This window comes from Gorilla gorilla, chromosome 3 (assembly GCF_029281585.2).
Source record: "Gorilla gorilla gorilla isolate KB3781 chromosome 3, NHGRI_mGorGor1-v2.1_pri, whole genome shotgun sequence".
Taxonomy (NCBI): Eukaryota; Metazoa; Chordata; class Mammalia; order Primates; family Hominidae; genus Gorilla; species Gorilla gorilla.
The window spans coordinates 104,969,701-104,996,297 of record NC_073227.2 but is presented as its reverse complement, the minus strand read 5'-3'; the positions used below and the strand labels follow the sequence as shown (position 1 = coordinate 104,996,297).

Below are 26,597 nucleotides of genomic sequence, written 5' to 3'. Positions count from 1 at the left end.
GGCCATGTTTACTTTTAAAACAAAATGTTTGCTGATAAACTATTCACAGTCGAAGAATATTAGCTATACCTTTATTTAGTTAACTTTTTTCTTTTTCCTGAGAGTTACAAGGGCTGGAGCCATCTTTCATACCCTAGGGGAAATACATATTCTGAACATAAAAATCAAGACACTTGCACTGTTGCAGGATTTTTGTGCTACTTTGAAGTAGAAGAGGCCAGAAGTCTGGGAAGTATCATTTGGATGCCAACATATTTCTGGGACATACATTGAGTAATAGAGGGTACTTTCAAGTAAAGCCATCCTCAAAAATGTAGGTTTTATGGTCATCATCTCCATACATCATTATATACCCGCAGCCTGGCTCAGTGCTCTCTCCTTAGGTCCTCACGTAAAAGTGCTTCAGTAAATGCACATTCATGAAAGTGCTTTAAAACTATGTATCTTTATAGAAGCCTGACCTTATAGTCCTTTATGTAGATAAAATAGGAATAAAACATTTAAAGATTTGAGAGTCTGGAATGTGTATCTTCCTCTGCACAAAGAATTTTTTCTGTTTTTTTCTCTTGGAAACCCCAAATATCTAATTTACAAAGTGTGATGGTGTTGTATTTATCTTAAATCTCATTTCATTTAAAGTTTTTCAGATCTCCTCCTCAAATACTAATTTTCCAACAGAAATTACTCTATGCCTGTCTCAAAGATTTACAATAATTGAAAAATAGTAATCTTAAATGTACTTTTTTTTTTTTTTTTTGAGACGGAGTCTCGCTTTGTTGCCCCAGGCTGGAGTGCAGTGGCGCAATCTCGGCTCACTGCAACCTCCGCCTCCTGGGTTCAAGCGATTCTCCTGCCTCACCCTCCCAAGTAGCTGGAACTACAGGCGTGTACCACCATGCCCAGCTTATTTTTGTATTTTTAGTAGAGACGGGTTTCGCCATATTGGCCAGGCTCGTCTCGAACTCCTGACCTCATGATCCGCCCACCTCAGTCTCCCAAAGTGCTGGGATTACAGGCATGAGCCACCTCACCCAGCCATTAATATTTTTAATCCTGTAGAAATACAGAATGACGATGTAGCACATTTTTATTTTCTTTTTTCCCTTTACAACATAGCAAAGCACAAAGAAGATGATAATATTCACACTTTCAGCAAATCAGTAGCACCTTTTTAGGACACCAAAATGATATTTCTAAATCACATAAAGGCCACATTGAAACCAGAAATAATCCAACTAGATAGAATGTCTGCCTGCCTTCAATGGCACAGAATGGTATTAGGCTACTAAGAGTTAACTTTTGAATATCATTGGAAAATAATTGTCAATCAACTGTAGATAGACTTTCTTTGAGAAAGTTATTGTGAATTCAGCTTAGCATAGAGCAAGACAGTAGCCCATGCTTTAGTATCATAGTCCTGTCCCTGCTTATTCTCTGACCACCTTCATAGCGTCTTTGAATCTCTTTCCTCGGGTGTAAAATGAGGATAATATAGTACCTAATAATTCTTGTGAACCTTAATTGAAATAAGAACACAATGCCTGGCATATAAAAGGGCATATAAGTGTTATCTTTCATTATAAAGTGGGTCATCTTCTTTCATACCAGTTATTTAAAAAACCTCATCCACCAAAGCGAGTGAGAAGTCGACTCAATGGAGACAATGCAGGAATCTCTGTCCTACCTGGATCTACAAGTGACAAGATCTTTTTTCATCATCTAGACAACTTGAGGCCTTCTCTAACACCTGTAAAAGGTAAAATAATGAGAAATAAACTTTTGATTAATGATTTAATGGGATTGTTAATAATCCCAGTTTAACAATAACAAATTTGCTTTTTGACAATAGCATAATTTATTTAATAAGTGCCATACATTTTGTGTTAGATTACTAAATACCTAGTAGTGTTTATATTTTCTCTTTTTGCCTTTTTTTTCTCTGTTTTCTTTTTTTGGCTTGTTGGACTTCATATCAGAAAGAACCAAACAGGCTTCTCTCTCCTCTTTAAGATAATCAAAGCTCTAAAATACCGAAACCTTGTAAATTCAACTTTATAGATAAAAAAAAATTTGTCTTCATAATTTCATTCTCATTTAAATATATTCTGCCTATCCGATATATTAGTAAAAGAACATATTTTTAGTATGCCGATGAAAAGACATCTGTCTTTTATCTAATGGTATAATGGGATATCTAAAAATATTTTTTCAAGTAGGTTTTCCCCTTAGAATGAAAAAAAAAAAAAGTTCTGCAAAATCTTGAAGTTGTCGCTTAAAAATATCCAAGAATTGGAACAAAATCTGGTTAACTTGTGTGCTATTCTATGCCATTTGGCCTCATTACACAGACTGCTCTGTGCCAGCGTCAGTCACTGCTGGCGATTCTTCTGGAGTAGTAATATGGTCATCAGAGTGCTGGTGTGGAGCAAGGAGTCCGTTCCTCTGGGGAATGACGTGACCTTCCTTGAGGAAGTCTAAGGTCTGGCTATAACTTGGGAGGTACTAAAGACATAGGTTTGTTGATAATCTGTGTCCCTATGACATTCTGGGGAGCATCCCAGATTACTCTGTACAACCCTAGGGAGGCAAACCTGAATGGTAGTAACCAAACCAGAGAGTGCCCAGAAATAGGAAAGCTGGAGGAAAGTCCTGCAGAGGACCTGTTAGGTTCAACATTCCACCCAGCAGGTCTTGTAGGAGATTCAAAAGCCCAGCTCTATTTCTGAGATCATTTTTTCTCAGCGTAGGTTATCAGGATGCTTGATTTATATGAATATTTGAAATTATCATGCTCTATGAAATAATGACATTAGTTTTTCCTGTTCCTGTCCTAATACCATGATTTCTTTTTTCTAGAACTCAAAGAACCTGTAGGACAAATCATATGTACAGATAAAGGTATTCTTGCGGTGGAACAGAATAAGGTTCTTATCCCACCAACCTGGAATAAAACTTTTGCTTGGGGCTATGCAGACCTCAGTTGCAGACTGGGAACCTATGAGTCAGACAAGGTTTGCATTATTTCCTGCCTACTCATTTAATATTGCTCTTTTGTGATCTGGCTATCCTATATGACTAATAGGGTTGGGGAGAACCCAGTCCAAGGGCTTGTCAGCTGTTCCTCCAAACCCCAAAAGAAAAGTGAGCTTTCCTATTTGGGGAAAGGAGAGCTTCACTGAATGAAAGCAGGATAAAGGAGCTCATAGAGATGTCATGTTCCCTGCAGAACAAGCCTCTTTTGCAAAGTTGTGTAATAGGGGCTAGCAGTTTCCTTCTCACTCAAAGAATTCCTCCGGGAGATCCAACCAGCAAGGAGCTCAGCATTTCTGTCAACCAGAATAGCCTCCTTTTGATGAGTCACCGTCTGGCCCACTTTTCATTTTAGTGCTCCAAACAAGCTGGCAGAAAACCTGTTGCTCCATCCCACAAGAAGCAACAGCAACTGTTTTGGGTCCCATAAGCACCTCTTGGAGAGACAATCCATAGTGATCCTTTAGTGCCCTGTGTTTGCCCTCCAACAGTCCCTTCCCAAATGCAAGACGAAAAGAATCTGCATAGTCTGTTATGTTGCTTTGTAACACGATTCCATTTTGTTGATGTTCTCCTTAGCAGCAGTCATGCTCTCTTTTCACATTCTGTCTACAGCAAATGCATCCTTTTGCCACATTATCCCCTGCACCTTCCATAGGTCACACAATTTGAGCATCACTTTCCCAATCTGGAGAAACCAGAGACCCCCATTATGAGCAAAGTCCTTTTTGGTTATGGCTTTCAGCAGCAACAATAGTTTGCAGGCGGTAGGGGTAGTTCAGGGTAGAGATTCAGTGGATATGCTTCTGAACTAAAGCTAGCTCAGAACATGAGCCGCTATTTGCTGGTGAGGTGCCTGCACCTTCACTCAGTTCTGCTCCTTGAGTTTCAGAAGTTTGTATAGTACTTAACGGCATGTGTGTCTCACATCCGTTTTACTTTACAGGCCATGACTGTTTATGAATGCTTGTCTGAGTGGGGCCAGATTCTCTGTGCAATTTGCCCCAACCCCAAGCTGGTCATCACGGGTGGAACAAGCACGGTTGTGTGTGTGTGGGAGATGGGCACCTCCAAAGAAAAGGCCAAGACCGTCACCCTCAAACAGGTAAGAGAGAACATAGAAAATGCCAAGAGGGACATAGTCCATCTCCTGTGCCTACACCCTATAGGAAGTAAAAAGCTTCCTTAATTCTGAGGTACTTCAGATATAATGGACAAAACCAAAGTGACGTTCTGTTGCTAGAAATACTTTTTTGAAAAAAAAAGGAAATCAGAATAGGTTGTTTCTAACAATGATCTAGGCCGGTCCCTTTGTTAAAATCTGAAGAAGGTTATCTTTAGGTAACATATATTTCAGTGTATTTAAGTAATATAAATGCAAAAGTCTAAATTGAATTTTTGCAAACTGAATTATGTTTGCTATTGACTCATATTAATTTCCTTCCAGGGTGATTTCCATTTATCTGCCACTAAATTCTTTTTTTTTTGATTCTCTCTTTTCTCATTTGTCATATACTTAAGGATATGCCAAACTCATGAATATATTCAGTAGAGCCCTTGATGATTTAATTAACAAGTATTTCTGATTGTTACATACATGATTCTATTATTAATTTTTACTTAAAGCAAGAGTCCTTTTATAATTAAGCCATTTCTTAATATTTGATCTGTGAGAGAACTTACCATAAGGTATTTTTTAAATAAGGAGCATATATCTAAGTATTTTTAATGATATAAATTTGAAAAATAATGTAACAATACCACTTATCAATTATTGAGCACCTCTATTTCAGGGGACTGTGTTGAGTATTCTACAAATACAAAACTCTAGTCGACACAATTCTACAAGGTAGTTATTAGCCCCATTTTACCCCTGAAAAAGACACAGGTTAGAGTGGTCAAGACACAAGTCTAAAGTCACATGTAGCAGTAAAGCTATAATTTAAATTAAGTTCTGTCTGACTTCAAAGCTATTATAAAGCCAAACTCAAACAGTGGTGTCATAAATACCTATAGAAAAAAATTGAACCCCTGTTCAGTATAAAACTGAATCATCTGTATAGGCCAGAAACTTCACAGAGTTGCTGGGTCCTGAGGCAAGCCATATAAAGAGGGAGAGTCTTGAAGTGAGCAGATTACAAGGTTAATAGTACATTTTGCTGATTCAAATTCTGCTTAAAAATATTTTCCATTTAGAAAATGCACTTTGAAAGTAATGTGCCAGGAAAAAGGACTTCCTGCTTAAAATAGTTTCCTGGGGTTTGCTAAGCATGCAATAAAGATGTCTATATGACCAAAATTTTAAGCCAACTCTTTTTTTATATTATGCACACAGACACATATATATATTTCATGTGTATACACAGATAGTTTTCTCTCTCAAAAGTATTAAAAAATTTATCAACCTTCAATCTATAAAAAATACCTACTCTACATGATAGCAAAATCTCTCCTCCAAGTTTACACTGATTTACACCCAAGGCTTTCCCCAAATGTACAATAGGAGGCAACCTCTTACATCCTAGTGTGGAAGGCGGCAGATGAAGCCAACTCATTATTAAGTGGATATATTTTTCTGCCAGGGCAGATGGCCCATTCTAAGTACTTAGGAACTACTAACAGTAATCTATATCTTTTTCTTCAGAATATTTACTTATTTTCACACATTGCCATTTCCTTGGGTCCTTTTTCTCTTCATATTCCAGCAAAACAGGGAAGTTCTTATTCTAGTTTAAAGAAAGAATTCCTCTCAGGCACAGATACTCAGATATCTCCCATTGGCAGCAGGACTTCAGCATGTTGACGCCTCAGGACTACATTCTCGCTTTGTCTATTGTAGACCACGTGCTACAGCCATGTGGTTCTCACAGTTTATGCATTTTTTTTAAAAAAAATTCATTCAATTGTAATTCTTTAGAATGGTCTGAACAGGAGTTTGTGGCATAAAAGAATGGATATAGAGTTGAAATTCTGTATTTTTGATGCCCATAATCAATACATCTCTACATAAAAATGGTATAAAGAAACCCAAGCTGGGTTGTGGTTGTCATTCCCTCTTCCTTCTAAGATCCTGGCCCAACTCCAGGAAAGAACTAATGTGAAAATAAAGAGCCTCCAGAGTGCTCCAGGCTTCTCTCTACCCCCGTGGGCTGAGGCAAGGGCAGTCAGCAGGAGGAGAAAGGAGGTCTGCCTTCCAGACTCTCCAGACACCACTGCTCAAGTCACCTACTACCTAGCATGCGTGCCACTGCTTCCTGATGCATCCAGGAGCCTCTGGAGTCACTGTGGAACCCTGTCACTGAGATCAACCTGATTTTGTTTGTTTGTTCTCACTCGTAGGCCTTACTGGGCCACACTGATACCGTCACCTGCGCCACAGCATCATTAGCCTATCACATAATTGTCAGTGGGTCCCGTGATCGAACCTGTATCATTTGGGATTTGAACAAACTGTCATTTCTAACCCAGCTTCGAGGGCATCGAGCTCCAGTTTCTGCTCTTTGTATCAATGAATTAACAGTAAGTAGTAAATTGCCCACTTATGTTTAGGTAAACAAGTAGTCTTGGCCAAACTCAATTAAAAATGGTGGGGCTCAGGGGAACATGTCTGAGTTGCAGCTGCTCAGGAGGCTAACGCAGGAGGATTAGCTGAACCCAGGACTTCTGGGCTGTAGGCGCTATACCCATCAGGTATCTGTACCAAGGTCAGCACCGATTTGGTGACCTCCTGAAAGTCAGAGACCACCAAGTTGCCTAAGGAGGGGTGAACCAACTCAGGTTGGAAATGGAGCAGATCAAAATTCCCATGCTGATCAGTGGTGGGCTGTGCCTGTGATAGCCATTGCACTCCAGCCTGGGAAACAGCAAAACACTGTCTCTTAAAAAAATAAATAAATTTTTCTTCTAAAAAATGACTCATTGTTTTTGAAGTTGATAGATACTCATTTTATAAAAGTTACTACCTTTTCTTTGATTTAGTGTTGTTTGAAAAGCAAATAGATGTTGAAGTTTGTAATCCAGAGAGCAGTTTTGTCTTAAAATCCGTTCACTGCTCCATGCAGTAGAGAGAACAAAATCTGATTAAAATAAAACAAAGCTTTCTAGAATATGTTTTTTTAAAAAACAGGAAATTTGTAGGATTTGTTAAGAATGTTAGAAATTGGCCGGGCGTGGTGGCTCATGCCTATAATCCCAGCACTTTGGGAGGTCAGTGCAGGCGGATCATTTGAGGTCAGGAGTTCCAGACCAGCCTGGCCAACATGGTGAAACTCCGTCTCTACTAAAAATAAAAAAATTAGCCGTGCTGGTGGTGGGTGCCTTTAATCCCAGCTATTTGGGAGGATGAGGCAGGAGAACCGCTTGAACCCGGGAGGTGGAGATGGCAGTGAGCCGAGATCGCTCCACTGCACTCCAGCCTGGACAATAGAGTGAGACTCAGTCTCAAAAAAAAAGAAGAAGAAGGTTAGAAATGTGTTGAAAATTTTAATAAATTATAGTCAGAGTATGGAAAGTAAAAAGGGTGACATTTGGGTACCCAAACAAGAGAAAAATTCTTATATAGCTATTTTCAAAACAGATCCAGAAGTTATCAAAAGATGCTATCTGTTTTCAGAAATAAATAGTTCATATACAAATAAATGAAAGAAGTCAAATAAAATAAATGCCCTCATCTAGGATCCCTCTACACATACCAAGCCTACCTGAAGCTGACGAGGGGATTCATTGCTAAGATGGTCTTGAAACAGGGGAAGCTTGAGGGCAGGTTTACAGAGACTAAGGCCCCACAAGCTTATCGCATTAGTAAGTAGATGATGTGTGTCAGCATGTAGGTGATGCCCCATATACAAATCTGTCTTGGGAGTCGACAGGAACCCACCCAAGCCTCATCGCTTCTTAGCTATACATATCCATTGCCACCTTACCCTCACCCCTACCACAGGGCCATCCTTCATGACACAGAACAGTTCTAGCCATGTCATTGAGTGACATTCACACCATCACCTACACAGAGAGCTTTCCTCTTGAAGGATGCTGCATCTTTGATTTCTACCAGAAGTTACTCAGTATTAACACTTTTAGTCAACTATCTTGTAGTCACTTATTAAAGGAAAAAGAAAGGAATTCACTTATAGTTGTCAATCACTTAGAGTGTTTGATTAATAATGGCAGATGTACTCAGGTTGAGAATGAGTGGGGGACATGCAAGGGTAGAAGAGTCAAATTTGTTTTTGTTTTTTTGGGTTTTATTTATTTATTTATTTATTTTGAGACGGAGTCTCGCTCTTTCGCCCAGGCTGGACTGCAGTGGCGCTATCTCAGCTCACTGCAAGCTCCACCTCCCGGGTTCATGCCATTCTCCTGCCTCAACCTCCTGAGTAGCTGGGATTACAGGTGCCCACCACCGCACCCGGCTAATTTTTTTGTATTTTTAGTAGAGACAGGTTTTCACCATGTTAGCAAAGATGGTCTCGATCTCCTGACTTCGTGATCTGCCCACCTCAGCCTCCAAATTTGTTTTTTCTGTCTGAAAGGTTTAAGAGGTTTTCAGAACAACACCTTGGGTTGGTCCTGCAAACATTTGAACCAAAAGAGCTTTACAAAAATGTGGGTGCTGTAGAACTGCTCTTATGCAGCAGTGTTGAGTCAGATGCTTAATCCATTATTTGGAGCACTTTGTTTTGGGGTTGTTCTTAACTTAAATACTGATAATTTTATTATAGCCAGTTGTTATTTGAGCCAGTGTACACTAGTGGATTGCAATATTTGCTGCAAATACTACAAAAGCAGTGTTTTCTTTTTAAGATGCTTTTGTAATATCTTAATAAGTCATGAAAAGATTTCTATTTCTGTTGTGTTTCTCCAACCAATATCAAGCCTGCTTTACTTCAGTTTACACTTCAGGCCAAAGCCACTTTGCCTTTAATTCTTCTTATGTCTCTGCCCTCATAACAACAGGATTTACTCTAATAAACTCTAATTAAGGCCCCAGAGTAACTGAAGAAGGTCTTGCCCAGTGCAGAATGGAGCAATTTTCTCTTGCAGAGACTAAAGCCACTAATTAAAACTCAACTGCTGACACTCATAGTCAGAGATGGTTCAGTAGCTGATACAGAAGCAGACACAGCAGTGCTTTGCTAAGTGTTGTTTTGGTTTGGGTTTTGGTTTATTTCTTGCCATTTTGGTAGAAGAAGAGCTAGGGGGTGGGAGGAGCAAGGAGGAGCAGTAGCAAGACCAGCACAGACTGTGGATGGAACAGGCCCAGTCCTCCTCCTCACCCTACCCCAGCCTCCTCCACCTTACCTTTTTATGTGTTGATGCTGCTTTGCAGCTTCTAGTTCTCCTCTGTTTTTGCTGACCATCTTAAAACTTATGTAGGTTCTTATATATCTCCTGAGGGTACTGAACTTTACCAGGTCTTTTCTAAAGGTAATACCCAGCATTGTGACAAACAGACTATCTTAGTAATGAAAGAGGCAGCGCGGTATGGTATATAAGCTTTGGCGCTATAGAAAGCTGGCTTCAAATCTCTGATGATAAATAAGTTACTTAAGTTCTTTGCCCCTCACTTTCATCCTTTACAACAGGGCTAGTGATGATCTCACAAGGTTGCTGTGTTAACTAGAACATCTGAAGTCTCCACCCCAGTGACTGGCACACAGGAGATGCTTCAGAAAGCATCCTCCTTTCTTTAACTATAGTGGGTTATGTTCTCACCAGGTTAGGTAGAGCCCAGCCTGGTAGAATTTAAGAAAATAGGTTGTTCTTTTCTATCTTTGGATCTCATAAAAACATAAGTTATCAGCTCAGGGAGTCTTGGTTTTTACTAAGTTTGCCAAGAAGTGACCCATTTACCAGTTTCCATTTCTCCCCCCACATTCCCCCACCCCTCTTTTGAATACAGATTTTAAAATAGGATATTACAGCATTACCAAGATTGTGCCTTTTGATTTACTGAAGAAACACAACTATATATGGACTGAAAAATGCCTCTTCTACCCTGTGGTTTTGGTGGTTGGATTCATTTTGTAAAAGTGGAGGTGGATTCCTGCCTCTAGATGAAAGGCGTAATAGATTTTGTTAACAATGGGAGGAAGAAGAGTAGTTCTTCATTTCCTCAGATGACAGGGAGCTTTCTTGTGTCGCCAGACCTTGCTCAGCAGTGTGCCAGGGACATGAACCTGCCCTTTGTCTCCATCCGTGGTCCCTTTGGCCACTGCATCCACTCAACTGTGAATTCTTAAAGAAGCCTCTGTTCGGGGTATTTTTTTTAAGTCAGCAAGCACTGAATTTCAGGTTACCTAAGAAATTAGCCACTAGTCTTAGGACTGAAAGGTTTTTTGAGAACTAGGCCAGGGATTCAATTTGCTTCAGAAACCAGAAGGTAATTGGAAGGGAGCAAAGATAATGACGTTTTTCTCTCTCTTCTCAGGGGGACATTGTGTCCTGCGCTGGCACATATATCCATGTGTGGAGCATCAATGGGAACCCTATCGTGAGTGTCAACACGTTCACAGGTAGGAGCCAGCAGATCATCTGCTGCTGCATGTCGGAGATGAACGAATGGGACACGCAGAACGTCATAGTGACAGGACACTCAGATGGAGTGGTTCGGGTAAGTGAGCTGAGAGAAAAACTCATTAGGATATTTGTCATCCTAGTTTACCTGAAACTTGTAGCTAATTACAGGTTAAGAACACCTGAACAAGTGGTAATGTTTAGTGAACTCTCGCTCTAGCTCAGACAGGCCTTGGCCTCTGCATTATCAGACATGAGGAACACCGGTGTCTTGGCCTCTTTTCTTCCTATTAAGTAGGTCTGGTAGTGCTACTGGCCATTTGACAGCTTGACACAATGAGGTCACTCAAACATGATTCCCATGTCACACTGGGATTGCTCAACATGCGAACTGCAGAAGTACTGGGTTTTCAGCCTGTCAAATGGCTTCGTAGGGAAAACATAGTGAGCAGGGATAAGTCTCTTCCCTACAGAGAATCACAGTGCTGGAAAACACTTCCAGGCTCCCCAGCTAGGATCCCAGATGACTGCACCTGAAGCCTAGGTGTAGTTTATCCTTTTCTTAAGTTGCCATGTGCTAGGCCTCTACAGAAAATAGAGGCAATGGAGTATTCACTTTTGTAGTCTGTTGAAGTATTTGAGTTTTTCTGTCTCAGGAGATTTTTCTTTGTGCTTGTTTTTCTTTAATTGTGCTCTTTGTAAAAGCAGAGAGCAGCTGATTACCACCCTCTTTAGTCAGAGTCACATGTTGAAAGACAGTGAAGCCATCAGTCCACTCCAGTACCACACCCTGTACCTCACACGGTACACATCTGTGCACACAAAAAAACTCACAAACACACACACCCTGGAGTCTGCTTCCTCGACAGTGGTATTTCACACTGCTCAATCTGTGAAGCAGCATAAAATAGCTCCCTAGCCAGGCACCTGGGGATTCTGTTTACTGTGTGCCCTCTTGGAGATCTATAATGTGTATTAGCATATGCAAGACTCTGAGAGGTTTTTGTAGGAAACAAAAAAGTTTACTTAGTTGAACTATGTTTTTGTTTTGTTTTTGAGACAGAGTGAGTTGCTCTGTCGCCCAGACTGGAGTGTACTGGTGCAATCTCGGCTTACTGAAACCCAGGTTCAAGCAATTCTCCTGCCTCAGCCTCCCAAGTAGCTGGAATTAGAAGCATGCACTGCTATGCCCGGCTAATTTTTGTACTTCTAGTAGAGACAGGGTTTCACCATGTTGACCTGGCTGGTCTCAAACTCCTGACCTCAAATGATCCGCCCATCTTGGCTTCCCAAAGTGCTGGGATTATAGGCAGCACTACACCTGGCCTGAACCATGTTTTTAAACTAATATGACTATAATCTTTTTCCCTGTACTTTGAAACAGCCGTTGTGTGCAGGCAGCCCTGCTACATCTTCCAAGATACGGGAAATCTAACTGTATAACATGATGGAAATTAAGTTATCTGTTAACCCTGACAGTCTCTCTTCATTGAGTAATGTAAATTGGTTCCTTAATCTGTTTCTTAACTTTTTAATTTTTGCACTTATTTAAATTTAGTTTTGGAGAATGGAATTTTTGCAAGTTCCTGAAACACCAGCTCCTGAGCCTGCTGAAGTCCTAGAAATGCAGGAAGACTGTCCAGAAGCACAAATAGGTATTTAATACTTTCTAAAAATGACTCAAATCGTTTTCATATTTCTTTTAAGTCACTGTGGATAAGCTTATACCAAACAACATAAAGAGGAGCCCAGGGTTGGGCACTGCTTGGAGAAGCATGGTTGCTGCCTGTTGTGTGGTTCCTTTGAGCAGACATGCAAGGTTTTCTCTACTTCACTGGGCAACATTCAGTGTGGTGGTGTCTTGTGGTTAACTTCCACATTCCATACTAAATATAGCACTTACTTCCTAGAGTACCAAAGGCTTTGGCTTTCACTTCTGAAAACACACAACAGACCTAGAGGGCGTGCTGTTGTATAAGTCAGACAAGCCCTGCTGCACCCCAGCCCCACATTTGTTCTGCCCACCATGCGGCTGGCTCAGTGTGGACGACAGATACGATTGTGTTTGTAAACAATTAACAGAGGCAGACCAGAGTCCACAGTCAGACGTGCTTACGTTGGGGCATTAATTCACACTGAAGCCTGGTTACCTATAGTCCATTATTTGTGAAGCAATTTAAAATTTTCCAGTGAAATATAGAGATAATTGATTTCTACCCAGAATAACTGAAAGCAATGCCATAATGCCAGGGTGAGATCTGCTTTGCATTGCAGTCACTGAAGAAGCCGCCCCCTTTGATGTAGAACAGTGGGTACAAGGAACTTCCTGGAAAGGAACAAGGTTTGAAGTTTGACCTTCAGATTGTTTCTCCATGATTGGCTTTTGTGCACTGAGAATTCAGTGTGACTTTGATGATGTGAGAGAGTTAATAAAGGAAACTTAGCAGAAGGACACAAGTCACTTCTCTATATAAGCTGAAAGTAGCTTTTACTTTCCATGCCAGAGAAGAAAAAAGATCCCTTGGGCAGGACATTTTAATGTTGGTGTTATATTAGTACATGTAAATTTCTAATTACAGCCCCACCAAAAAGGTCATCTGGGTGTTTGGGGACATAAAAATTCAGTTTAATTCAATAAGTGTTTGGGGGTTACCTGTTATATGTCAGATATTGAATTAAGGGAACCAATGAAAAGTGGGTCATTTTCCTTTCCCTTAAAAAGCTTTTCAGTAAATAACAGTGGAAGAGGAGATGAATGAGTGAGATAGAAGGGGTCAAATTCAGGGTGGAAAGATATTTGTATGTCTTTATTGTGGGTAGTCTGGCAGAAGTGGCAGAGAGAACAGCCCACAGGAAGGATTGAACAATGTAGAAGTGGTGAGATTTGTGGGCACTTGCTGGGGTGAAATGTAAACAAGCTAGTGGTTCACTGGAAATTAAAGCCGCTTCCAAAGCTGCTTGTTTGCAGACCTCAGAGCTCACGATCATAAGCCGTTGGGGTGAAAACTTCATTCACATTAGTCCAATAGCCCCCTACTGAGTAGGAAGCAGGCAGATAAAGTATTTGTCTTGCTAAGAAAATAACTTTGGTGGGCTCAGTATCCTCAGGAGTTGGTTCTAAGACCTCCTTTTGATACCAAAATCTGAGAATGCTCAAGTCCCTGATATAAAATAGTGTATGTAGTATTTGCATAAAACCTACTAACACCCTCCTGTATACCTTAAATCATCTCCAGATTACTAGCAATACAATGTAAATGCTGTGTAAATAGTTGTGATATTGTATTGTTTAGGGACTAATGACAAGGAAAAAAAATTCTGCACATGTTCATTTGCAGACACAGTTTATTTCCCCAAATATTTTCCATCTGAGATTAATTGAATCCATGGATGTGGAACTCACAGAAATGGAGGGCCAGGTATACTTGTTTCTTATACATTTTCCCTCCAGTAGACTTTATTGCAAGAGAGTAGAGAGTTGATGTGAAGAAATGCAAAATAACAGTGAAAAGAGGAAGAAGAACAAAATTCCAAAGTAAGGCTTTCATAGAATAATTCACTAATCTTTAGCCAGATGTTGTGGCATGCACGTGTGGTCCCAGCTACTCAGAAGGCTGAGGCGGGCAGATTCCCTGGGCTCAGGAGGTTGAGGCTGCAGTGAGCTATGATCGCTCCACTGCACTCCAGCCTGGATGACAGAGCAAGATCCATGTCTGTAAAAATAAATATATAAATAAAAATTAAAAATAAGGTAATTCACTAATCTTTGAGTCATTAACCACTATATGCAATGGCCCTTTTCTCTACCATCTTGTAGAAAGAATATCCAAAAATAGCTGGGCGTGGTGGCCCACGCCTGTAATCCTAGCACCTTCAGATACCAACGTGGGTGGATCATGAGGTCAGGAGTTCAAGACCAGCCTGGCCAACATAGTGAAACCCCGTCTCTACTAAAAATACAAAAATTAGCCAGATGTGGTGGCGGGTGCCTGTAGTCCTAGCTACTTCCAAGGCTGAGGCAGGAGAATCGCTTGAACCCAGGAGGCAAAGGTTGCAGTGAGCCAAGATCATGCCACTGCACTCCAGCCTGGGCGACACAGCAAGATTCTGTCTCAAAAAATACATATATATATGTGTGTGTGTGTGTGTGTGTGTGTGTGTATATAAAGAATATCCAAAAGTAATCATTTAGAATGATAATTTCAAGAACTCAGGAGGCACAGAACTGTTAAAGGAGTCCAGAAAAGGGGGAGAATAGAATACTTTGAGCTGAAGGAATTGGGTGATTTAGAGACAAGAATGTTTAAGCTGTCCCTTGAAAGCTAGGTGACATCGGAACACACAGAGATTGGAAAGATGGGTCTAGGCGGCACCAGCAGCTTGTGAAGAAGCTCACCTTTGGAGGAGCAGGTCTGCAGGGAGAGAGCTAGAGTGACACCATCTAGCTGCAGCACAGCAGGGAGTGTGCGGCAAAGGCAGATTCTGGCCAGATTGTGAGAGACTGAATTCCAAGCTAAGGATTTTGGCCAAAGTTTTTAATAAACTCTTTCAGAAATTCGACTTTTTTATTTCTTTGCTCTCTGTACTCTAGCCAAAAATCCTGGCACTTACTTTCTTTTTTGTTACACTTAGCTTAAAATATTATGTCTATAGAGGCTTATAACTGGGAGAAAAAAAATACTAGCAGAACAAAGCTGGGTGTAACTTTGATGTTTCCGTATGTTCCAATTCTCTCAATGCTTCACCCAGGGCAGGAAGCCCAAGACGAGGACAGCAGTGATTCAGAAGCAGATGAGCAGAGCATCAGCCAGGACCCTAAGGACACTCCAAGCCAACCCAGCAGCACCAGCCACAGGCCCCGGGCAGCCTCCTGCCGCGCAACAGCCGCCTGGTGTACTGACAGTGGCTCTGACGACTCCAGACGCTGGTCCGACCAGCTCAGTCTAGATGAGAAAGACGGCTTCATATTTGTGAACTATTCAGAGGGCCAGACCAGAGCCCATCTGCAGGGCCCCCTTAGCCACCCCCACCCCAATCCCATTGAGGTGCGGAATTACAGCAGATTGAAACCTGGTAACTTGAAGTCTGGTATCTATTTCTCACTCCTTATATGTGGTGTGAGGGTTGGTGGATTGAGGCAGTGGGGTCTAGCTCTCCCTGGGCCCCACCCTGGATGTGCTCCGTGAGCTGGGCCACTCACACAGAATGCCTCTTTACACAGAAGGCCTCTTCAGTTTCTTTTAGTGTAAAGTGGACTTAAAAATTCTATCCTACGATGGTGTTTGCAATATGCTGGGCATCTTTTAAAGAAAAATATCTCAAACTAAAAACTGTATTTATTCACAACTCATTAAATCACAGAAGCTAATTAAAAATGAATAAATAAAACTGCATTTGCAGGTAACTTTGCCCAGAATAGAGTTAGAGGCAAGGTCCTCAATTGGAGAAATTGGATGCATCTGCTTGCATTGAAAATTTCTCCTTCTCATTAGTTTGTCTCCTTCAACGAGATGTTTCTCCAGCCTGGCCCATGTTAATGTCAAGCTAGGTAGCTTTACTTTCAACCAAGGCAGCAGCTGCCGAGAACTGGAAAAGCTGCTGTAGCTGTATGTTGAGGTACCCTAAGTTTAAGGCCACCGTCTTAGAGTATTTCTCCCCAGTATTGGCTTCTCTCAGTTGAGTTGTTGTGTCCTCCACTTCTCCATTCCAGGGTACCGATGGGAACGGCAGCTGGTGTTCAGGAGTAAGCTGACTATGCACACAGCCTTTGATCGAAAGGACAATGCACACCCAGCTGAGGTCACTGCCTTGGGCATCTCCAAGTAAGTGTCAGGCTTTTTCCAGCTCCGCTTCCCATCTGAGTCATTTGGTTAGCCAAGGGCCACATACTCCAGCCCAGTCTTTCGGGAAAACAGATTTTATTTGTATTATCATACGTAGCTCAAAGAGATAAATTTGAAGAAGAACCCTGTCAGTGTGTGGATATTTTTCTTTTCTTTTTCTCTTTTTTTTTTTTTTTTTTTTTTTTGAGACAGGGTCTTGCTCTGTCACTTAGGCTAGAGTCAGGGGCACAATCACAGCTCACTGCAGCCTCAACCTCCCAGGCTCAAGCAGTTCTCCCACCTCTGCCCCTCAAATAACTGGGACTATAGGCGTGCACCATCACACCCGGCTAATTTTTGTATTTTTTGTAGAGACGGGGTTTTACTGTGTTGCCCAGGCTGGTCTCAAACTCCTGGCTTCAAGTGATCCGCCCACCTCGGCCTCCCAAAGTGCTGGGATTACAGGTGTGAGCCACCATGCCCATACACTGGATTTAAATTCTGAATTTTTTAAAAAAGTGAAAAACTGCTTTTTCTGTTCTTCAAAGATACAGCAAGGGTGATCCAAAGAAAATTGAAATGGAAGTGTAAATTTGGGCTCGGTTCAGTTTTTGTCTGTTTACACATACATCTCTGAGTGAATCAAGGGGTCTCTCCAGGACCCTTACCAGCCCCGACCTCAAAACACACATCCGCCAAAATCCAGAGAGCCTCAAGAAGGAGATCACAGAAGGCTTCCATGCAGTGACCTCCTCTGTCGTGTCTCCTGCAGGGATCACAGTAGGATCCTCGTTGGTGACAGTCGAGGCCGAGTTTTCAGCTGGTCCGTGAGTGACCAGCCAGGCCGTTCTGCTGCTGATCACTGGGTGAAGGATGAAGGCGGTGACAGCTGCTCAGGCTGCTCGGTGAGGTTTTCACTCACAGAAAGACGACACCATTGCAGGAACTGTGGTCAGCTCTTCTGCCAGAAGTAAGATAAGATATCTGCTTTTTGAATTTACATTGATTAAGCTCTAAGGTTGTTAATTATGCCCTGCACACAGGTTCTGATTTGCCCTGGCGTCCCCACTACAGTATGCCTTGTTGGTATGAACCAGTCTTCACTTTTTCTGTTCTTCTTTATTACTACAATTAGGAAATTTTTCTGTCATACAAGTCACGAACACCTTGTCATCCATGACACAGAATGCACATATGCTAATATTTCATCGTATTTAATTTAGAGACCTGTATGTGAAATGATTCTATAAACACTATAGATACATTGTAAGTATCCTCTTTGCACCTTTCACCAGTCACACCCATTCTCCATGTTTTTATGCTTTCAGGAACATGTGTTGCCTCTGTAAGCATTACATCATACTATTTTGGTGTTTTCAGCTTTACTTTTCAGCTTTACATACTATACTGTTTTTGCCCTTCTGTAACTTTCTTACTCAACATTGTTTTTGAAATCCATTTATATAGATATCTTATTCTAATATATTCATTTTAACTACTGTCGGTTATTTTAATTATATGAATTTATCATCATTATTTCCCTTTTGATGCCCTCTCAGGGTTTTTTTTTTTCTATTTTTATCAGTACTATAAATAATGCTACAATGCACATCCCTATAAATGCCCTTCTAATACACAAGCTGGAATTCCTCTAGAGATGGAATGAAATTGATAGAACACAGACTTATTCTTGATCTTAATTAGATATTGCCACATTACTCTTCAAAACAGTAGTGCTAGTTAATACTACCTCCACTACCTCCAACAGGCCATGAAAGTTCTCCAAATTCTTAGTCATGCTTGGTACTGCCAGACTTTTTCCACTTTTGCCAATCTGATAGCTAAAAAATAGTGCTTTGTTGTTTTAACTTGCAATGCTAGTGAGACAACATCTTTTCATGTTTGTTGGCTATTTGGGTTTCCTTTTGGGTACTTTGCCCTTTTTTTTTCTTTGAGGAGTTCTTTTATATATTCTGTGCTGTACACCTTTGTCTTTTATATATCTTGCAGATACGTTCTGCCAGTCTGTGGCTTGCGTTTCAACTTTGTATATGTTTTTTCTGTCATCTACAAGTTTTTAAACTGGTTGTAGTCACATGTATCACTCTATGATTTTTGCTTTTTTGTGCCTTAAGAATTCTTTCCCTGTCCTAGGATCACAAAGATAATCTTGTTTATTTTCTTTTAAAGGTTTCAAAGTTTTATTTTTCACATTTAGGTCTTTAATTCATTTGTAATTTATTTTGGGGTATAACATGAGGCGAGGATCTATTTTTCCCCCATATGAAAGGTCAGTGGTCCCATGGCTGTAGATTTGGTTGATATCTGTGTCCTACACCCGGGTCCCAGATACACATCCACAGTCGTTACTTTTTCTGCCAGACAACAGAAAGGATTCCATGGACAGTACACTTTAAGGCTTATATTGCCTTACTCCAGAGATGCTTTCATAGAAAGCATATTATTCTCAACATGTGTAATTATGAGTCCATTCCTGAGGTTTTATAGGCAGCATTGGCTTACTGGTATGGGCATAGTCTTTGGGTTTACACTGACCAAATGCTCATTGTGCTACTTTCTGTTGCCGTAATGCCAGCAAGTTACCGAGCCTCTCTGAGCTTTGGTTTCTTCATCTGTAAATGTGGGTAAGAAGACCAGTCCTCTTAGAGCTATTGAGATAATTAAATGAGATCACATATATGAGTGTTGTAAAGCACCAAGTTCAGAGTCTGGCAAAACAGATGTTCCATAATTTGATTCCTTAAACCTTTTCTGCTGGGCAGTCTGGTTCGAGATGAGGGACCCAAAATGTTGCAGCCAGCCATTTCCTGTGGGAATTTCTGTGAGGCTGGCAGAGGATTCTGTCTAGTGGCTCTGTGCTTTGAAAGGCCTGCTCTATAAAACCTATAATGGGACCGGGCACAGTGGCTCATGCCTGTAATGCTAGCACTTTGGGAGGCTGAGGTGGGCTGATCACCTGAGGTCAGGAGTTCGAGACCAGCCTGGCCAACATGGCAAAACCCTGTCTGTACTAAAAATACAAAAATTAGCCAGGTGTGGTGGTGAGCTACTCAGGAGGTTGAGGCGAGAGAATCACTTGAACCCAGCAGACAGGGGTTGCAGTGACCTGAGATCACGCCACTGCACTCCATCCAGCCTGAGCAACAGAGCAAGATTCCATCTCAAAAAAATAGATAATAAATTTAAAAACCCATAATGGGTTTTATAGAGCAGGCCTTTCAAAGCACAGAGCCGCTAGACATATATATATATATATCTTTTTTTTTTTTTTTTTTTTGAGACAGAGTCTCACTCTGTCACCCAGGCTGGAGGGCAGTGGCGTGATCTCGGCTCACTGCAGCCTCCGCCTCCTGGGTTCAAGCGATTCTTCTACCTCAGCTTCCTGAGTAGCTGGGACTACAGGCGTGCATCACCACGCCTGGCTAATTTTTGTATTCTTAGTAGAGATGGGGTTTCACCATATTGGCCAGGCTCGTCTCGAACTCCTGACCTTGTGGTCTGCCCACCTTGGCCTCCCAAAGTGCTGGGATTACAGTCATGAGCCTCCGCACCCAGCCTATATATATATATTTCTTGAGATGCGGTCTTCCTCTATCACCCAGGCTGGAGTGCAGTGGCACGATCACAGCTCACTGCAGCTTTGATCTCCCAGGCTCAAGCAGTCCTCCCACCTCAGCCTTCCAAGTAGCTAAGACTATAGGCAAGAGCCACCACACCTGGCTAATTTTTGTATTTTTTGTAGAGATAGAGTCTCACTATGTTCCCCAGGCTGGTCTCAAAGCCACGGGCTCAAGCAGTACCCCCGCCTCAGCCTCCTAAAGTGCTGGGATTATAGTTTTCAGCCTCCACACCCATCATATTAATCTAGTGATTTGTACTAGCACTCCCATATGTATGCTGGCACACATCTGTTCTTTGTAGTGTTTAATTTTCAAAATATTGTTTAAATATAGGTAATTCTTTAAATTATCCATTGCTATTAAATGTTGGATGGAAGCTTTATTGGAAACTGACCAAACAGTGATAAGTTCTGATGAAGCAGGCACAGAATGAAGTGCTTTCCAGAACACACAGCCTGTGGTCTCTATGGCTGAGAGCTGTTGACACTCTTGAGGGTTCTGAGAGGTCCAGTGACAGTCCTTTAAACCCATAAGGTTATAGTACTTAATTTACTCTCTGGACATTTTTACTGGTAGATTAATGGACTAAACATAAATCTCCATTTCAAGGCCAGGCACAGTGGCTCACGTCTGTAGTCTCAGCACTTTGGGAGGTCCAGGCAGGAAGATCACTTGAGGCCAAGGAGTTTGAGGACAGCCTGGACAATGTAGTGAGACCCCATCCCTACCAAAAAAAAATTTTTTTTTTATTTCCATTTCAATCTTCTGAAAATCCAAGGCTAAAGTGATTTAATACCACATCCTGAGTCACACCTGGCTTTATTCCAGGAATAGGAACTCTGAATACCTCTTAAAGAATTTGAACATCTCTTAAGAATAGTCTCCTTCAAACAGTTCTAGCAAGATAAATAGGAAATGAGGGTGTTGGGACTGGAAAAGGAAAGCCAGTCTAACTCTTTAAGAAATGATTAAAGAGTGGATCAATCAAAATGTTTAAAAGCACAGTGGAACTTGATAGTGATCAAACTCATATTTCTTTTGGAAATTAGAAGACTCGCTAATGAGTCATTAGTAATTCTCTTGAAAACAGATACTCATTAGTGAGTCTTCTAATTTCCACTAGTGAATTTTTCTGATTTCCAAGAGAAATATGTCAAGCTCCAGGTAAAGACATTGACATACCTCCCAAGCTTATAGGCCATGAGAATTAGTCTACACAGGTAGAATGGCCTTACATCACTGTTCAGACACCTTGGCCTCATTGTATAGGAAAATCTTAACTCTGTTTTTTTGTTTTCGTTTTTTTAATTCTCGTCAGTCAAAGAAATAGCTTCCCTGGTTTAATACTGCTTTTCTTCATAGACTGAAACAAATAATACAGCTTTCCTTTTAGTCCTTGTTCAGCCACACAACACAAACCAGTATGGCCTTTGGCATTTTACCGCAAGCTTTCTATTCGATTATTAATGTTTCCGGTGCCCATGATCAAGCATGAAGAAGACCTGTAATTAATTGACTTTTCCTTTCCTTTAGGTGCAGTCGATTTCAATCTGAAATCAAACGCTTGAAAATCTCATCCCCGGTGCGTGTTTGTCAGAACTGTTATTATAACTTACAGCATGAGAGAGGTTCAGAAGATGGGCCTCGAAATTGTTGAAGATTCAACAAGCTGAGTGGAGACCATGGTCTGTAGACCCCTTCCCGATTCTCCTGTCCCAGCTTGGAAGGCATTGAAAACAGTCTCCGTTTACACATCTCTTCATACCACGTGTTTGAAGTGTTAAAATTCAAAGGGATCATTGAATAAAACGGGTGTAGAGTACAGGAATGGGGCAGACGCGATTCAGGTGAACAGCACAAGAAGAATATGAGGTGGTTCCTAGGAGCAACACTTTCGATCTCCAGTTCTCCCTGATGACAGTAGCTGTCTCCAAGAGAAAACTCCTCACTTATTAACTCTCTTTTCTTGCATCTCATTTTTATAGAGCTACTCATCCTTATTTGGAAAAACCAACAACAAAAAAGGCTTTTAGAAAATGGTTGTAAATCTGACTTCTTTGCAAGTAACTATGTATATTGTAAATAGATATAAAAGGCCTTTTTTCTAAATAAGGACTTAACTGCCTGTAACATGAAACTTCAAACTAAACCACTAACTCAATGAACTACTTATGGTTTGTCTGATATCCCTCACTTACCAATTAATTATAAATATGTTTTTTTAAATCCCCAAAGACATTATCTGTGGTCTTTTTTTCCTTTCAAGCTCAGCCTGTGTGCCTGATGTCATTTCTTTCAAGTTGCCCACAGTATCTCCACTTAAACTAGGCTAGTAACCAAAATAATGTGGACCTTCTTTAGGAAACAGTGTGGGAGAATAGGATTCCAGCCGTAAGATAAACTGGAAATATCTGGGCGTCTTGTACCTGGCTACGCACCACCTCAGTGTTGTTCCTACATAAACAGGGCCCCTTTTAAACTTGTATGTGGACTGCTGTTTGGTCAAAGAATACCTTCTTAGCATTGCAGAAAGGTGGTCAGATGACCAATGTAGTGCAGGAAACAGCCCTGTCTCAACTAATGGAAATATATTTGCATGTAACCCAAAATTAGCTTATCTTGCATAGAACATAATAAGTATGTGTCTTTGGTGACACTGATGTTCTACTATAGCTTATTTTCAAACAAGGGGTAAAAAAAGGAAAGAAAGAAGTGTACAGAATTAACATTTAAACTTTGTTGTAAAACTGAATCATGTCAGAACTGCTTAAAATTAACCTTTACCATTTAATGTCATCTACCTGAAAACAGTGAGATTTATACTGTATCAATGTCTATTTTTTTGTTTTTGCTATGAATATAATTACAGTATTTTAATATTTAGTTATTTAATTTGTTCTACTAGTTGGATACAGAACACACAAATCCAGGGGGATTAAAGCTGGAAGGGGCTAAGAGATTAGTTTACAGAGAAAAGGCTTGGAGGTGGGATTTTTTTAAATGTGTGTTATGTACATATATATATATATAATATATATTAAAAAATGAAACAATTAATCTAGATTTTAACGTTTTCAGAAACTTAGTGATAACATTATGAACAATTCTAAAAGCCCTGTGATTTGAAAAATGTAGAATCATTAATGGCCCAAGATAGGCCTTCACACCTTCACAGGTGCGAAAGGAAAGGCCTTCACACCCTCACAGAGGCATCATGCAAAGGACAGCGGCTTTGGCTTTTCCAATTTTCCGTCTTTAGGCCCTGGTGAGAGGCACACTTATGCACTAAAATGCACATATATGCACATGCATTCAAAAATAGGCATTTGGTACAATGGTGATCTTGTACCTGATGGGCTGAAACCAGCTTAAGAACAAATTTGTTCTTCCTGATATGATAACTAGGTCTCCAAGAGAAAATAGAAAGGCTGCTTTAGTGCCTTACGCTTACTAAATTTAAATCTTTATTTACCTGGGTTTGAGCCTACAGTCTATTTATGATTACGTATCAAAATTGATTAAAACACTTCCATTTCTAAAAGTTCAAATATACTTGTTAATAAAAGGATTATCGGCATTAATACTTTAACTTAAAGAAAAGTTGTGTTCTGTTTTCCTTTCTGTGTCTTACTCCCCCCACACTCTCCCTCCCCCATCACCATCTTCAATTCTAATAAATAACGCTGATGTTCAACAGTTGCAGAAATTGTGCTATTACGTAACTGTGGGCCTTGCCCCTGTCTGGCCCTCTAGATGAGTTGTAGCAGTGTTATTCTACACTTTTTAAAAGAAGCGTCCTCCTTTTGTCTATGAATCATGTTTACCCCATACCCAGTGGCAGAGGTGTTCTTTAAAGACTTGAATATATGAATGTGTGTGTGTAGTTACTTAAAGGTTATTCCTCTTTGTAATAGGAAACTATATGGGATGAACACTTTTAAACTTTCCGACACAACTTCCATTACTAACTTTCTAACAGAACTTCCATAACTAGAAGGTGGAAACCAAAACCCTCATGGTAGTATTTCCTCTGGCAGCTGGTGCTGTGGGCAACTGTTTTGTTCAATCGGGTTTCTTTTCTTTTTACCTCTAATGCAGAAATCAACAGAATCACTCACACATACAAGTACACTCACATACATAAACTAATTATTTCTCTGGATATCTTTCTGTGTTCCATGTAAATTTATTTACCAACATCTATTGTCAACATGTACATCTACCTTAGTGTGGTCTGCATTCTTTTTCTGAGAGTACCTCATAGGGCTCCTGCCTGATCTTTGTAGTTTGTTCATTCATCCATCCACCTGTTCATTTGTTCATCCATCTATTCTAACATTTGTATGTAGTGTGCAACTGTAATGTCATGCTTTTGAAGAAGAGAATAGCTGCCCATAGCAGCCATCCGTCTGGATAATAGCAAAACACTCTAGATAAGTTATTTTGCACTTTCTTATGTATAAAGTTGGTAGAAACTTATTTTTGCTTTGTATCATTTAAATACATTTTGTTTTGGTAAATGAACTGTGTATAAAATATTTATGCCGTTAAAACTGTTTTTAGAAAGTTTTTAATTTCAGCAAGTTTGGTTACTTGTTGCATGACTATTAACACAGCTGACTTTTTGTGTCAGTGCAATGTATATTTTTTGTCCTGTTATTAACTTGTAAGCCCTAGTAATGGCCAATTATTTGTACAGCAACAGAAGTAAATTGAAGATACTGGCTAAGACTGGATTGATTGTGGACTTTTATACTATATTGCAGAAACCAATATCTGTTTCTTGGTGGTTATGTAAAAGACCTGAAGAATTACTATCTAGTGTGCAATCTGTGATATCTGAATGTTCATTGTATATTTGTCTCTGATGCAAAAAGGTAGAGTAACACAATTACAATACATGATTAAATGCAATAGTCCAGGTACTTAAGTAATTTTTTTTCATTTCAAATAAATACCTATTTACCACCAAAAGAAAGAAAAAGAAAAGTTGTTAAGTCAGTTATTCAGGGAAGGAAAAACAGAGATCTAATAACTCCCTAACTTTATGTAGTTCTTTTCCAGTTGTAAATACTTTCCGAAGCACCTGCATAAGATTGCAGAAGTATTGGCTGTTAAGGTTCCAGTTCCAGTTCTAGTTTGACTCATCCTTAAAAATCAGGCTTTCTGCAGTCTGACCTTCTCAATTGTGCTGGATTCCCAGGGCTAATGAGTGTATGTGGATGGCAGTAAGGAGAAGCAAGCCCCTTCTGGGAGACGTGACCCTCAAATTTGACTGGACCTGTGGAAAAAGACATGTCTGCATGGTTTTGGCTCTTTTTTCCTGAGCTTTATTCTCCAGCCAAAAAGTAAGCAACAGTGTGTGTATATATATATATGTGTGTCTCTTGCAGCCATACTATAGTCACATAAGGAATATTCCAGTGTCCTGCCCCTCATCTGGAACTACAGCAGCCGCTGTTAGCAGCTGGTCTTTCCAGTTCAGCCTTCAATCTGAGAGTGTTAGAACTCACAATCCATTGTTCTTGTTATGAGCTTGTTGGGGTTTAAAATAGCCTTTCTGTAAAGAAGAGTTTTTAAGTTTATTTAGGCTGTTTTGATGATTTCACTTTTCCTCTTTCTAAAGATATTAAATTCATTTTAAGCTTGAACAGCAGAGCCCCAAATTTGAGTATGTTTTGCTTATTACAGATTTTACCTTACTGTAACTACTTGAGTGGCAGAAGATGAAGGAATGCCAAGAGCTAAAACAACAGCAATTTCTTTAAAAATTAAAAAAAAAATGGTAAAAGAGAAACCTTAGAGCAGCTCCCATGTTATTAATGCTTTATTACTTATAGTTCTGGTGACGGGTTGCAGTCAAGGATGGACACTGCAGAATTCTCAGGTGCAGAAATTCAGAGTTTAAAAGAACAAACATGCAAATGATTTTCAGTGAGTCCCTTGTCTGCCATTTGCTTCTCATCTTCAACAGAATTTTCCCTCCATGCCTCACTTTTGACCATTTGATGGACTTGGCCCAGCACTTGGTTAGTCTCTTTGCTTTATGAATATTCTCATTTCCTCCCACCTATTATAAAGCTCTTTTTCTTTCTTTTACTTTTGCTAGAGACAGCACCAAGCCAAGCTACCACAATAGCATGGTGTTTTGGAGATCCCTGATTAGGAATTACCACTGAGGCTTCGGTTCTAACCAGCTTGGGAATTTAGGAAGCCTCTTGTTTTAGCGCTCACTGTCTCCATAGGGTTTTCCTACATCAGTAGTTGCCTGTGAGGATGGGAATGGTCTAAGATAGTGCTTCTTTAAACTTTTTGGTCTGAGAACTCTTTGATCCTTAAAAATTTTCAAGGAAACGAACAGCTTTTGCTTATTTGGTTTATATCATTGTATTAGATTAGTCATTGTATTAGAAATTAAAACTGAGATTTAAAATATATATGTCAACTCATTTAAAATAATGATAAGACCATGATGTATTAACATAAATTACATATTTCTATAAAAAGTCTTTTACAGCCGAGTGCAGTGGCTCACACCTGTAATCCCAGCACTTTGGGAGGCAGAAGCAGGTGAATCACCTGAGGTCAG

At 40.2% G+C, this 26,597-nt stretch overlaps 1 protein-coding gene across 10 annotated transcripts in view; it reads left to right on the top strand.

Moving 5' to 3' along the window:
- Positions 1-23,608, top strand: part of WDFY3 (WD repeat and FYVE domain containing 3) — a 295,582-nt gene extending 271,974 nt beyond the window's left edge. For all 10 annotated transcript variants that reach the window (XM_055384561.2, XM_055384570.2, XM_055384567.2 and 7 more), the window contains 10 exons: positions 1,609-1,756; positions 2,857-3,011; positions 3,977-4,135; positions 6,370-6,549; positions 10,460-10,642; positions 12,104-12,200; positions 15,295-15,618; positions 16,256-16,367; positions 17,140-17,337; positions 21,542-23,608. In XM_055384561.2, coding sequence (XP_055240536.1) covers positions 1,609-1,756; positions 2,857-3,011; positions 3,977-4,135; positions 6,370-6,549; positions 10,460-10,642; positions 12,104-12,200; positions 15,295-15,618; positions 16,256-16,367; positions 17,140-17,337; positions 21,542-21,665 — 1,680 coding nt within the window. In that variant the 3' untranslated portion in view covers positions 21,666-23,608. The remainder of the gene's footprint in view (positions 1-1,608; positions 1,757-2,856; positions 3,012-3,976; positions 4,136-6,369; positions 6,550-10,459; positions 10,643-12,103; positions 12,201-15,294; positions 15,619-16,255; positions 16,368-17,139; positions 17,338-21,541) is intronic.
- The last annotated feature ends 2,989 nt before the right edge of the window (positions 23,609-26,597 follow it).